A 15,115-nucleotide genomic window follows, 5' to 3' on the forward strand; every position below is an offset into this window, starting at 1 on the left:
TCTGTTTTCAGTAGTCTTCGGAAGATGGTTTGATCTTGCGTTGTTTTTATGGCCTTCGGTAGTGCGTTCCATAGCTGCGTGCAGACGTATGAGAAGCTGGTCGCATATGTGGATTTATACTTTAGTCCTTTGCAGTTAGGAAAATGGACATTGAGGAATGTGCGTGATGATCTTTTTGCATTCCTAATAGGCAAGTCTATAAGGTCTGACATGTAGGTCGGAGCTTCTCCGTGGATGATTTTGTGGGGTGCAAACTTTGAACGCAATACGTTCTTTTAGTGGGAGCCAGTAGTTTTTCTCTTTGGGGTTTGGCGCTTTCGTATTTCGCTTTCCCAAATATGAGTCTGCCTGCTGTGTTTTGAGCGGTTTGAAGCTTCTTAATGATTTGTTCTTTGCATCCGGCATAAATGGCATTGCAGTAGTCTAGATGACTGAGCACCATTGATTGTACTAGGCTGCGGAATACTTCCCTTGGGAAGAAAGGTTTGATTCTTTTGAGTTTCCACATTGAGTAGAACATTTTCTTTGCTGTGTTTTTCGCATGATTTTCGAATGTGAGATTTCGATCAATTGTGACTCCCAGAATTTTCAGGCTGTCTGAGACCGGGAGGGTATAATCCGGGGTGTTTATGGTGTTGGGTTTGTGTTGTATTGTGAGGACAGAATGAGACATTGTGTTTTTTCTGCGTTTAGCTTTAGTTGGAATGCGCCCATGAGTTCACTAATTGGAGGCTGTGTGTAATTTCATTTGTGATTTCAGCTATGTCTTGTTTGAACGGGATGTATACCGTGACATCGTCTGCATAGATGTACGGGTTGAGTCCTTGGTTGGACTTTATGGTGGCTGATCTCAAATGAGGTACTGATACAACCATAGCTCAGACATACTGAGCTGTGATATGACCCTCTAGAAGCAGCCCAGCCTGGGCTTAAGTAAAGGAAATGCAGCCTTGCTAGTCGACTGGAAAAAGTGTGTGTTTGCTGATGGCAACCCCCATCATATTTGGGTCAAAAGAAACAAAAAGTTGAGTTAACCGTCTATGGGCTTTAGTCCACTCCAAACAGAATGCCAAGGCTTTCTTGCAGGCAGTGTGCAGTGCACTTTCACATTTATGGGCATGAGGTTCAGGAAAAAAAAGGCTGGAAGGACTATTGACTGGGTAACGGAGAATTCAGGCTCAGCCTTGGAAATGAACTTTGGACGGGTGTGCAGAACCACTCTATTAGTATAAGGTTATCAGTTACTAGAGCCTGGAGCTCACTAACTAACCATGCGTGCTGAAGCAACTGTCAAAAATAAGACCTTTCAGGTCAGGTACTTTAAGTGACAGGTATCTAGTGGATCCAAAGAAGCTTTCATCAGCTGAGTAAAAATAATATAATATGTTTAATATGAGCAAGTGCAAAGTGATGCACGTGGGAAAGAGGAACCTAAACTATAGCTACATGATGCAAGGTTCCTCATTAGGAGTCACCGACCAAGAAAAGGATTTACCCTCACATCAGAAAGCAAACATCTTTCATTTAAATTTCACTTGCATGCTATCGAATGGCCATTTCCCTTCTGATAAGGGCGACATTATACTCACAGCGGAGGCAAAGACCAGTATACCGCTGTACAGGAATGGTGACAGATATGACTAATACAGAGTGTGTGTGTCTGTGTGTCTACGGTGATGTGAAAACATTACCTCCCCCCCCCCCCCCCCAATTTCCCCTATAATTGCAAAAATGTCACACTGAATGGCTTCTGCTTGTTAAACAAAATGCAATACTACATTACACAAAGGGAACTTGAGTAAACACACAACACAGTTTTTAAATTATTACTTAATTTATTTAAGGAACAAAGTTATGCAAAACCCATATCACCCATGTGAAAAAGTAACTGCCCCCTTAACTTAATAACTGGTTGTACCACCTTTAGTTGCAATAATTGCAATAAAAAGTGAATGCTACATACCTGTAGAAGGTATTCTCCGAGGACAGCAGGCTGATTGTTCTCACTGATGGGTGACGTCCACGGCAGCCCCTCCAATCGGAAACTTCACTAGCAAAGACATTTGCTAGTCCTCGCGCGCCCATGCGCACCGCGCATGCGCGGCCGTCTTCCCGCCCGAACCGGCTCGTGTTCGTCAGTCCCGTATGTAGCAAGACAAAGACAAGGGAAGACACAACTCCAAAGGGGAGGCGGGCGGGTTTGTGAGAACAATCAGCCTGCTGTCCTCGGAGAATACCTTCTACAGGTATGTAGCATTCGCTTTCTCCGAGGACAAGCAGGCTGCTTGTTCTCACTGATGGGGTATCCCTAGCCCCCAGGCTCACTCAAAACAACAACCATGGTCAATTGGGCCTCGCAACGGCGAGGACATAACTGAGATTGACCTAAAAAATTTACCAACTAACTGAGAGTGCAGCCTGGAACAGAACAAACAGGGCCCTCGGGGGGTGGAGTTGGATCCTAAAGCCCAAACAGGTTCTGAAGAACTGACTGCCCGAACCGACTGTCGCGTCGGGTATCCTGCTGCAGGCAGTAATGAGATGTGAATGTGTGGACAGATGACCACGTCGCAGCTTTGCAAATTTCTTCAATAGAGGCTGACTTCAAGTGGGCTACCGACGCTGCCATGGCTCTAACATTATGAGCCGTGACATGACCCTCAAGAGCCAGCCCAGCCTGGGCGTAAGTGAAGGAAATGCAATCTGCTAGCCAATTGGATATGGTGCGTTTCCCCACAGCCACTCCCCTCCTATTGGGATCAAAAGAAACAAACAATTGGGCGGACTGTCTGTTGGGCTGTGTCCGCTCCAGGTAGAAGGCCAATGCTCTCTTGCAGTCCAATGTGTGCAGCTGACGTTCAGCAGGGCAGGAATGAGGACGGGGAAAGAATGTTGGCAAGACAATTGACTGGTTCAGATGGAACTCCGACACAACCTTCGGCAAGAACTTAGGGTGAGTGCGGAGGACTACTCTGTTATGATGAAATTTGGTGTAAGGGGCCTGGGCTACCAGGGACTGAAGCTCACTGACTCTACGAGCTGAAGTAACTGCCACCAAGAAAATGACCTTCCAGGTCAAGTACTTCAGATGGCAGGAATTCAGTGGCTCAAAAGGAGGTTTCATCAGCTGGGTGAGAACGACATTGAGATCCCATGACACTGTAGGAGGCTTGAGAGGGGGCTTTGACAAAAGCAAACCTCTCATGAAGCGAACAACTAAAGGCTGTCCTGAGATCGGCTTACCTTCCACACAGTAATGGTATGCACTGATTGCACTAAGGTGAACCCTTACAGAGTTGGTCTTGAGACCAGACTCAGACAAGTGCAGAAGGTATTCAAGCAGGATCTGTGTAGGACAAGAGTGAGGATCTAGGGCCTTGCTGTCACACCAGACGGCAAACCTCCTCCACAGAAAGAAGTAACTCCTCTTGGTGGAATCTTTCCTGGAAGCAAGCAAGATACGGGAGACACCCTCTGACAGACCCAAAGAGGCAAAGTCTACGCTCTCAACATCCAGGCCGTGAGAGCCAGGGACCGGAGGTTGGGATGCAGAAGCGCCCCTTCGTCCTGCGTGATGAGGGTCGGAAAACACTCCAATCTCCACGGTTCTTCGGAGGACAACTCCAGAAGAAGAGGGAACCAGATCTGACGCGGCCAAAAAGGAGCAATCAGAATCATGGTGCCTCGGTCTTGCTTGAGTTTCAACAAAGTCTTCCCCACCAGAGGTATGGGAGGATAAGCATACAGCAGACCCTCCCCCCAGTCCAGGAGGAAGGCATCCGATGCCAGTCTGCCGTGGGCCTGAAGCCTGGAACAGAACTGAGGGACTTTGTGGTTGGCTCGAGATGCAAAGAGATCTACCAAGGGGGTGCCCCACACCTGGAAGATCTGTCGCACTACACGGGAATTGAGCGACCACTCGTGAGGTTGCATAATCCTGCTCAACCTGTCGGCCAGACTGTTGTTTACGCCTGCCAGATATGTGGCTTGGAGCACCATGCCGTGACGGCGAGCCCACAGCCACATGCTGACGGCTTCCTGACACAGGGGGCGAGATCCGGTGCCCCCCTGCTTGTTGACGTAGTACATGGCAACCTGGTTGTCTGTCTGAATTTGGATAATTTGGTGGGACAGCCGATCTCTGAAAGCCTTCAGAGTGTTCCAGATCGCTCGTAACTCCAGAAGATTGATCTGCAGATCGCGTTCCTGGAGGGACCAGCTTCCTTGGGTGTGAAGCCCCTCGACATGAGCTCCCCACCCCAGGACAGACGCATCCATGGTCAGCACTTTTTGTGGCTGAGGAATTTGGAAGGGACGTCCCAGAGTCAGATTGGACCAAATCGTCCACCAATACAGGATTCGAGAAAACTCGTGGACAGGTGGATTACGTCTTCTAGATCCCCAGCAGCCTGAAACCACTGGGAAGCTAGGGTCCATTGAGCAGATCTCATGTGAAGGCGGGCCATGGGAGTCACATGAACTGTGGAGGCCATGTGGCCTAGCAATCTCAACATCTGCCGAGCTGTGATCTGCTGGGACACTCGCACCCGCGAGACGAGGGACAACAAGTTGTTGGCTCTCGTCTCTGGGAGATAGGCGCGAGCCGTCCGAGAATCCAGCAGAGCTCCTATGAATTCGAGTCTCTGCACTGGGAGAAGATGGGACTTTGGATAATTTATCACAAACCCCAGTAGCTCCAGGAGGCGAATAGTCATCTGCATGGACTGCAGGGCTCCTGCCTCGGATGTGTTCTTCACCAGCCAATCATCGAGATATGGGAACACGTGCACCCCCAGCCTGCGAAGTGCCGCTGCTACTAGAGCCAAGCACTTTGTGAACACCCTGGGCGCAGAGGCGAGCCCAAAGGGTAGCACACAGTACTGGAAGTGACGTGTGCCCAGCTGAAATCGCAGATACTGTCTGTGAGCTGGCAGTATCGGGATGTGTGTGTAGGCATCCTTCAAGTCCAGAGAGCATAGCCAATCGTTTTCCTGAATCATGGGAAGAAGGGTGCCCAGGGAAAGCATCCTGAACTTTTCTTTGACCAGATATTTGTTCAGGGCCCTTAGGTCTAGGATGGGACGCATCCCCCCTGTTTTCTTTTCCACAAGGAAGTACCTGGAATAGAATCCCAGCCCTTCTTGCCCGGATGGCACGGGCTCGACCGCATTGGCGCTGAGAAGGGCGGAGAGTTCCTCTGCAAGTACCTGCTTGTGCTGGAAGCTGTAAGACTGAGCTCCCGGTGGACAATTTGGAGGTTTTGAGGCCAAATTGAGGGTGTATCCTTGCCGGACTATTTGGAGAACCCACTGATCGGAGGTTATGAGAGGCCACCTTTGGTGAAAAGCTTTCAACCTCCCTCCGACTGGCAGGTCGCCCGGCACTGACACTTGGATGTCGGCTATGCTCTGCTGGAGCCAGTCAAAAGCTCGTCCCTTGCTTTTGCTGGGGAGCCGAGGGGCCTTGCTGAGGCGCACGCTGCTGACGAGAGCGAGCGCGCTGGGGCTTAGCCTGGGCCGCAGGCTGTCGAGAAGGAGGATTGTACCTACGCTTGCCAGAAGAGTAGGGAACAGTCTTCCTTCCCCCAAAAAATCTTCTACCTGTAGAGGTAGAGGCTGAAGGCTGCCGGCGGGAGAACTTGTCGAATGCGGTGTCCCGCTGGTGGAGCTGCTCTACCACCTGTTCGACTTTCTCTCCAAAAATATTATCCGCACGGCAAGGCGAGTCCGCAATCCGCTGCTGGATTCTATTCTCCAGGTCGGAGGCACGCAGCCATGAGAGCCTGCGCATCACCACACCTTGAGCAGCGGCCCTGGACGCAACATCAAAGGTGTCATACACCCCTCTGGCCAGGAATTTTCTGCACACCTTCAGCTGCCTGACCACCTCCTGAAAAGGCTTGGCTTGCTCAGGGGGGAGCGCATCAACCAAGCCCGCCAACTGCCGCACATTGTTCCGCATGTGTATGCTCGTGTAGAGCTGGTAGGACTGAATTTTGGCCACGAGCATAGAGGAATGGTAGGCCTTCCTCCCAAAGGAGTCTAAGGTTCTAGAGTCTTTGCCCGGGGGCGCCGAAGCATGCTCTCTAGAACTCTTAGCCTTCTTTAGGGCCAGATCCACAACTCCAGAGTCATGAGGCAACTGAGTGCGCATCAGCTCTGGGTCCCCATGGATCCAGTACTGGGACTCGATCTTCTTGGGAATGTGGGGATTAGTTAGAGGCTTGGTCCAGTTCGCCAGCAATGTCTTTTTTAGGACATGGTGCATGGGTACAGTGGACGCTTCCTTAGGTGGAGAAGGATAGTCCAGGAGCTCAAACATTTCAGCCCTGGGCTCGTCCTCCACAACCACCGGGAAGGGGATGGCCGTAGACATCTCCCGGACAAAGGAAGCAAAAGACAGACTCTCGGGAGGAGAAAGCTGTCTCTCAGGAGAGGGAGTGGGATCGGAAGGAAGACCTTCAGACTCCTCGTCAGAGAAATATCTGGGGTCTTCTTCCTCTTCCCACGAGGCCTCACCCTCGGTGTCAGACACAACTTCACAGACCTGTGTCTGCAACCTCGCCCGACTCGACTCTGTGGAGCCACGTCCACGATGGGGGCGTCGAGAGGTAGACTCCCTCGCCCGCATCGGCGAAGCTCCCTCCGCCGACGTAGTCGGGGAGCCTTCCTGGGAGGCAACGGCAGCCGGTACCGCACGCGGCACCGACGCCGGAGACCTCACCTCGGGCGATGGGCCAGCCAGCGCCACGCTCGACGGTACCGGTGGCGCAAGCACCGCCGGTACCGGAGGGGTAGGGCGCAACAGCTCTCCCAGAATCTCTGGGAGAACGGCCCGGAGGCTCTCGTTCAGAGCAGCTGCAGAGAAAGGCATGGAGGTCGATGCAGGCGTCAACGTCAGAACCTGTTCCGGGCGTGGAGGCTGTTCCGGGCTGTCCAGAGTGGAGCGCATCGACACCTCCTGAACAGAGGGTGAGCGGTCCTCTCGGTGCCGATGCCTGCTGGGTGCCGACTCCCTCGGCGACCCAGAGCTCTCGGTGCCGACACGGGAAGGAGACCGATGACGATGCTTCTTCGACTTCTTGGAACGAAGCATGTCACCGGAGCTTCCCGGCACCGACGAGGAGAACGTAGAATCCAGCCGTCGCTTCCTCGGGGCCGAGGCCGAAGGAGGTCGGTCTCGGGGGGGCTGTACCGCAGGAGCCCTCAGGGTAGGGGGAGACCCACCCGAAGGCTCACCGCCACCAGCAGGGGAATGGACAGCCCTCACCTGCACTCCAGACGAAGCACCACCGTCCGACGACATCAGCCGACGAGGTCCCGGTACCACCGACGTCGATGCCGCTGTCCGATGTCTCAGCGCCGATGCAGAGGGCCGATGCCTCGATGCACTCGATGCACTGGCGGCCGAGGATGAAGTTCTGGACGCTGAAGACGTCGATGCACTCGATACCCCCGGTGCCGATGCCGACGAAGAGCCCGAGAACAAAACGTTCCACTGGGCCAATCTCGCTACCTGAGTCCGCTTTTGCAAAAGGGAACACAGACTACAGGCCTGCGGGCGGTGCCCAGCCCCCAAGCACTGAAATCACGACGCGTGCCTGTCAGTGAGCGAGATGACCCTGGCGCACTGGGTGCACTTCTTGAAGCCGCTAGGAGACTTCGATTTCATGGGCGGAAAAATCACGCCGGCGAGATCAAAAGTCGAAATGGCGGAAAAGGCACCCGAAAAACAAGGGGAAGAAAACTTCGACCCGAGGCCTAAAAGCGGCCTACCCCGACGACGAAAGAAAACTTACCGGGGCGAAAAAGCTGAAAATAGCGGGGGAAAAAAAGACCAAAGAGTCTTTTTCCACACAGAATGGTTTTTTTTTTTTTTTTTTGAAAAACACGATGAACGCGCGAGGTCGACTTTGCGGGGCCCGACACGGCGAAAACACGAACGTACCGAGCGCGGACAAAAGAAGACTGACGAACACGAGCCGGTTCGGGCGGGAAGACGGCTGCGCATGCGCGGTGCGCATGGGCGCGCGAGGACTAGCAAAGGCCTTTGCTAGTGAAGTTTCCGATTGGAGGGGCTGCCGTGGACGTCACCCATCAGTGAGAACAAGCAGCCTGCTTGTCCTCGGAGAACATAGATATCAGTCTTTCGCGTGACTGTTCAGGAATCTTAGCCCACTCCTCTTTGCAAAACTACTTTAGACACATTCATAGGTTTTCAAGCATGAACTGCTCATTTTAGGTCCTGCGAAAGCATCTATTGGGTTCAAGCCAGCACTTTGATTAGGCCAATCCAAAACTCTAATTTTGTTTCTCCTCATCCATTCAAATGTAGACTTGCTTTGGTGTTTTGGATCATTGCCTTGATGCATAACCTGGGTATACTTCAGCTTCAGCTCATGGACCGATGACCAGACATTCTCCTGAAGAATTTTCTGGTACAGTGCAGAATTCATGGTCTCTTCAATAAAAGCAAGTCTTCCAGGTCCGGAAGCAGCAAAGCATTTCCACACCATCACACTACCACCACCTTGTTTGACTGCTGGTATGATGTTCTTACTGTGAAATGCTTTATTTGCTTTATGCAAGTGAGATAAAAAAAAGAACCAAAGAGAACGCACAGCCAAAAACCAGGGGGGGAAAAAAAACAGAGAAAACAAATGATATTCTGGATCTCAACACAAAAATCTTTACTAATGAATCCTCTATTAAGTTTTAAATTGTAATCCGTTGGGTTGGTCATGTGAGCCCTTGGGCCCTGGCCGAGGCCAGCAGAGCGCCGACCCAGGCCAAGGGGAGACCGACCCACCACCACACATCCCAGCTACACAATACCCCTAAGCTACCCCTCCCCACAGTCCCTCAGTAAGAAGGGAAATAGGCATACAGGCGGGCCTCGCGGCCGAACCGGAACCCACGCACACAGAGCCACTCGTGCGGGCCTCACGGCCAAACGGGAACCCAGACACACACAGGGAGGGGTGAAATAACCCAGAGGGCCCCCCGGGACCCCAAGATGCCAGACACGCGCTGATCACCAGCAATGGGGCAGAGGGAGAAACAAAGGACCAGAGCGGGCCATGCCCACCCAGGGGACTAGCGCAGGACAGGGGAACTAACACAGCAACCCCCCCTCCCACCAGGGTAGGAAGCCCCAGGCAGAAGCCAGAGGAACCAGACACAAAAGGAAGGCAGAAAGCCTTTGCCTCAAACCCACTGTAGACAGAGGCAAACAGAACACAAAGGGTTAAGCTTGTAGAGCCAGCAGAGAGAGTTCCATAAACCAACAAACAATCAGAGAGAACGGAGCAATGCCCAGCCCCCACTAAACAAACGAGCAGCTAACCCTGATTACAGAGCTACACACACACACACACAGCAGCAGCTAACCCAGAGGGAAGGAAAAGAAAACTCTAACACAAACAGAGATCCCTGTCAGAACCCAGAGCACGTTCTGAGAGAAAACTATCAGGCTTTCCAGTTACCACCAAGCGTAAGTAACGCAAAAGCAGAGGAACTCTTCAGCTGCAGGCTACAGTACTATCCCCTGATGTCAGCACAAACCCTGGCAGCCAATCAGAAGAGACGTCCCCCCCCCCAGCCAAACCGGCAGAATCATAACATAAATGGCATATAGCTCTGGTGTTCACAAGTTCCAGTTTACAGAAGAAGTCTCAGTCATTAATTACAAAGATGAATATCAACATGTGTGCAACACAGCTGGTTATGAGACCCTACACGGGCTGTGTTTAGGCTTACAAAGCCTTCTTCAGGGTCCTAATTGCATCTGCACAAACAGCACAAAAAACATCAGCTGTGGTACTAAACCATCAGCAAAAAGCACGGACGTTTTTAAAAACACAGAATGTCTGATGTGTCAACAGAATTTTACCACAGTTTTTGCTTTATGCCAGACATAATGGGACCTGTGCTATTTAAACAGTTCCACTTTTAACCCATCTGTCCAAAGAACAATATCCTAAAAGGCTTGGCAATCATCAAGGTGTGTTTCTGCAAGTGTGACATGAGCACTAATGTTACTCTAGGATTGCTACTCTCTCATGAATCCCATTTTTCCCCAGTTTCTTTCTTATTGTAGAATCATGAACACTGGCCTTAACTGAGGCTTGAGAGGCCTACAGTTATTTAGATGTTCTTCTGGGATGTTTTGTAATTTCCCAGATGCTTTGTAGCTTTGCCCTTGGAGTAATTTTGGCGGGCTAGCCACATCTGGGAAGATTCATACCTGTTCAAATTAGAATTCTAGAACTATGTAGCATTTCAGAAGGCTCTGAAATCTTTCTATTTAAAAAAAATATTTGGAGTTCAGGTAAATGTAAAAATATTTAAAATTATGTTTCATCCTAGGGTTAGCTTTCTTAACTTTGGAATCCACATAGAACCTTATGGTATTTGCAGAATATAAGAACATTTGTAATATAATGAAATTCAATTCATCACTGTTCCTAGTTTTATCCATTTGGAGATAATGGCTCCGATACTGTGAGCGAGAGATGAGGGCGGGCCTTCAAAATAACACAGCCGGACAAGGTTGTAAAATAAAACAAGCACTTTATTCAGTTACTAGTAAAAAAGGCCTGTATCTGGAACGAATGAAACGGGCGCTAGCAAGGTTTTCCTGGGAGTGTGTATGTTTGAGAGAGAGAGCCAGAGTGAATGTGCGGGTGTGTGACAGAGTGAGACTGTGTGACAGTGTGTGTGTGAGAATGAGAGAGTGTGGCAGGGTCCCCTTCCCTGTTCCTAATGCCCCTCACCCCGTTCCCTCCCCTCCTTTTCCTCCTCCTTCACACACTTTGGGTTCCTTAAGGCTTTCAAAAGTCTATGTACCCCCGTGGCCCTAACGCCCAGTACCCGGATACCCCACCGCTTTCCTCCTCACCCCTCCCCCAAGATGTAACCCTTTCACGTCCTTCGTTTTTTTTTTAAGTGTCCTATCTACCCTGTGTCCAAATGCCCGGCATTCAGATTGTGTTCCTCTCGTAAATTTTCATTTCTTTCATTCATTCAGAACTTGCCCCCCCCCCCCCCCCCCCCCCGAACACTTTCGGTTCCTTCAGTCTTTTAAAACTCTGCTATGTACCCTGTGTGCTAATGGCCAGCATTGAGATTGTTTTCCTGTCCCAAATTTGCATGTCTTTCAGTCGTTCACAACTCTCCCCCCCTTCTCCAGTTTAACACTTTTGTTTCCTTCAGTCTTTTAAAACTCTCCTATCTACCCTGTGTCCTAATGGCCAGCATTCAGATTGTTTTCCTTTCCCAAATGTTCATGTCTTTCAGTGGTTCAGAACTCCCCCCTCCCCCCATTTAACACTTTCAGTTCCTTCAGTCTTTTAAAACTCTCCTATCAACCCTGTGTCCTAATGGCCAGCATTCAGATTGTTTTGCTTTGCCAAATTGTCGGTCACTGACGTCAGTGTGTGCCTGCCTAGCAGACCACTTCCGGCAGGCACGGTCCCAGGCACATCCTGTTGGAGGTGAGAATTATTATATAGGAATCCTGAAGGCTGTTACTTCACAGGGTCAGGTAAAGTCTCTTTAATTCTATGGAAAGTCTCAACATGGGCCTGTGGCTGACAGGGCCTAAACCACAGTTTGTGGCATGTCGAGTCTCTTTGACATATTTGGACTTTCCGTGCATATTGAGTTACACAATAAACTCGGACTTTTTTACATAGTCTTAAGACCATTTTTTTGTCATCTTCGCTGTGATCCTTGTGATTTTATGTTTGCGAAGAGTTTGTTCGTCTGTGTTTACATCGACTGCCATGCCCCAAACACAGTCTGTAAAGCTCTCTCTCTAGGTTTCCATGCCTAGCCCCACCCAGACATCAGAACAAGACTTCCAAGTCTTCAAATAAAAAGGTTGGCTTACCTCAGATAGGTCACAGTAGCTAAATGTATGTCATAAAGGCATATGCTAGGGCTTCAGTTTTTCCTTCCCTGGGACTCCTTAACTCCGCTCTGGCCCTGCCTTTTATACTGCCTTGTTCCTGTCTTTTTGGCTCCACCTCTCCCGACTCACTTCCTCCCTGGGCGGGACTAGTGGTTTTAAGGTGGCTCAGACTACCTGAGGCACTATTTTTAAGGGTGAGGGGCAATATTCTACAAATCCCCTCATAGGCTCTCTCACTGTGGTTCAGTGGAGTCCCAAAGCTTTAGATACGGTTTTACAATGCATTTCAAACTGATATATGTGCAGGAAATCATTTCAGGTAGGTTTTCCTAGGCTCTAGCAAGCACATCCATCTGCGGTTGATAACATTAAGACATGTAGCCAAGGACTGCCGAGGGGGGGGGGGGGGGCAGGAGGGGAAAAATTCCCCAGGCTTGGCCTCGAAGGGGAGGGCCCGGTCCTGGTGCGTGTAAGTTTCTTCCTGCCTGCTTCTGGGTCTGCTCTCTCCTGCTCTTACACGCCGCCCAGGACCCAGATGATCCCGACTTCCTGGCACTGACAGGAGCAGCAAGGGAGCAAACAGAAAGGTGCAGGGGTGGCGGTCCGAGTGTGGGGGAGCGGGGGCACAGCAGCAGCGGCCCAGGTAGGGGGGGGGGGGTCCTGCCCCAGGCCCGGCTGTGTCTCTCGGAAGCACTGTATAAAGCTGCATGGATCTTGTTTGCCAACAGAGAAAATTATTACTCAGAGATGATGATTATGTTGTATTATTCGGTCAAAGTATGCAGAAATGTTTTAAGTCCCTCAGGAGTATAACCTTAATTGTTATTCTAGTCTTCCTGTAGCAATTAAATTATGCCTTTTCTCTTTATTTCCCTCAGCTTTATCACCCCTCTTAACACATTTCCCATATCCTTTTACTCTACTGATCCTTACAATTTTAAAAACAAAGCTTATATTTAATCTTACGTAAAACATACTTGACTACATTTACACATCACCTGTACTAATTGTATGTAAACTGCCTCGATTTGTGCTCAAGAGGCGGTATATCAAATTAATAAATGATAAACAATTATCCTTAGCCAATTCTGCATTAATTTGATAAATGAAGCATAGTTTTCAAAAACTAGTCACAAATGTATCACATTTGTTTAATAAAAACATCCCACCTACAACTTGCTTTTTTGACCTCTAATCTATCTATTTAGTGGACTACAATGCAATCACATCACCCAACTCAAATAATACATGTGTATTTGGTGGCAATGAAAAGGAACTCAGTTTAGGGACCAAGTTATATTGAAAACTAGATGACAGGGTAGTGATAACAGTGCTCACCTTACTGCAGGCCTCACAATCACGGTATTCTTCACACAGGAAACAGTTACTAGGTGACAGAATAAGATGCATGGCTCCAGTGCTACAGCTGCTCAAGGTGTTGATTGGCAACACTCGCAGGAGACAGGTGTTGGTGAATGGGCACCAACCACAGCCTTGGTCTGCAAGGCATGCCAAACAGGAGACATAGGATGCACAATTCTGTGACTGAAAGGGCTCCAAGAAAAGGAAAGAAATTTCCTATGGAGAGAGACCAGGCAAAATGAGATCAGAGCGAAAGCAATAAATCCACAAGTTAATCATCTATTAACACCCATATCCCAAACTCTCCACAGACCATATGGACAACGTGTTTTATTGTTCCTCTATCTTCAAGCTGATACACAGCCCTGCCATGGACTCTCTCTATGTGGCATCTGTCAAGTCACTTTATTGTCCCATGCCTCCGTTCTAATACCAGCTCTGTCAAGCCCTCTCTTTGTCACCACTGATCATCAATATCTTCTCAGACCTCCTAAACCCAGTTAAAAATCAGATGTTTGATTTAATTTGATTTTTCAGGTCAACCAAACAAAATGAGTTGCGATAGAAAATCTCTGCTATTTTATTTATATCTGGACTGCATAAGAGAGGTTAAACTATGCAACTAATAACTTTTTATTTATGTGATTTGGTATACTGCCATTCGGAAACCATCAGGCGGTGAACAATATTTAACAAATCAAAAGCAAAGCCACAAACAAGCAAGCATGCTGGGTTACAAGTCACATGCAGATTACCCATTCCTCTTAGGCCACTTACTCAAGAAAGACACCCATGATAAAAATGAGGAATGGAGTGTTCTGGATCAAACAGAAGAAAATATAGAGCAGGGGTCGTGACCAAGGCATGGCCAGCGACTTCAGTGACATGCATCTCTATGTTCTCTATAGAACAATACATACAAGCAGACAGCATACAGTGACCGGTACTCACACTGCCCCCTGGTACCCCTGTACGGTCCCACGTCAGGGTCAGCTCACTGGTCTGCCCACTCCCAGATGTGTTCAGGAACCCCTCGATCTGCACTGTGTATTTGTTCCCTGGCTCAGGGCTGGGGAACAGACGCTCATTCCGGCTTCTCTGCAAGGGTCGACGGTCCTTCTCCTGATGCACTGTCCATCGGCCAACCTCCTCCTGCAAGGAAGATGAAAGGAGGAGGTTAATGACACATGAGGAAAAAGATGCACTCAGGGCCTAATGCATCTTCTCCTTGTGCACTGTCCACTCCCTTCAAAAAAGAAGAAAAGGGGTCAATAATTAAGGGATATAGGGCAGTAACAGGAACTGACACTTCCTGATGCACTATTCACCAGCCAATCAAACAAATTCCAAGAGAATGGTATGGGGAGCTCAGTGAAAGCTAACGGTTCCACCTAGAGAATGACACGGGGACGGGGATCCCCGGTAAAAAAAAAAAAAATTACAGAAGGAGCAAAACTTTTTACCACCGCAAGGGAGCAGTAAAAACCCTCGTTCCTGCAGTAAAAAAAAAAAATGCTATTATGGCAGGTCCAACATCTCATCCTGTCTTTTTTTTCTTCCTTCCTCTCTCCCCTCCCCGCCATGTCTCTATCTTATGGAGCGCAAAGAAGATCCCACACCCCCACAGGCCTGCTCTGGGGCCTTCCCTCCTCTGCCAGCTCCTACATCAGGAGGAAGCAGACAGAGGAAGGGAAAGCCCAGAGTAGGCTTGTGGGGGATCATCTTCGTGGCAAAAACAAAATGCTGAACCCTTGCCGGGGGAGGGAGGGGGGGGGACAAAGCTGGAGAAAAGGGAAGGGAAGGAAGGGAGGGAGGGCTGCAGCTGAAGTGGACAGAGGCA

At 49.5% G+C, this 15,115-nt stretch overlaps 1 protein-coding gene across 1 annotated transcript in view; it reads right to left on the bottom strand.

Annotated features, from left to right (window-relative positions):
• Positions 1–15,115, bottom strand: part of MEGF8 (multiple EGF like domains 8) — a 223,616-nt gene that overhangs the window by 144,870 nt on the left and 63,631 nt on the right. Inside the window, 2 exon segments of the mRNA XM_030213349.1 lie at positions 13,252–13,491; positions 14,227–14,427. Of these exon segments, the coding sequence (XP_030069209.1) occupies positions 13,252–13,491; positions 14,227–14,427 (441 nt within the window).

This window comes from Microcaecilia unicolor, chromosome 8, assembly GCF_901765095.1.
Source record: "Microcaecilia unicolor chromosome 8, aMicUni1.1, whole genome shotgun sequence".
Classification (NCBI taxonomy): Eukaryota; Metazoa; Chordata; class Amphibia; order Gymnophiona; family Siphonopidae; genus Microcaecilia; species Microcaecilia unicolor.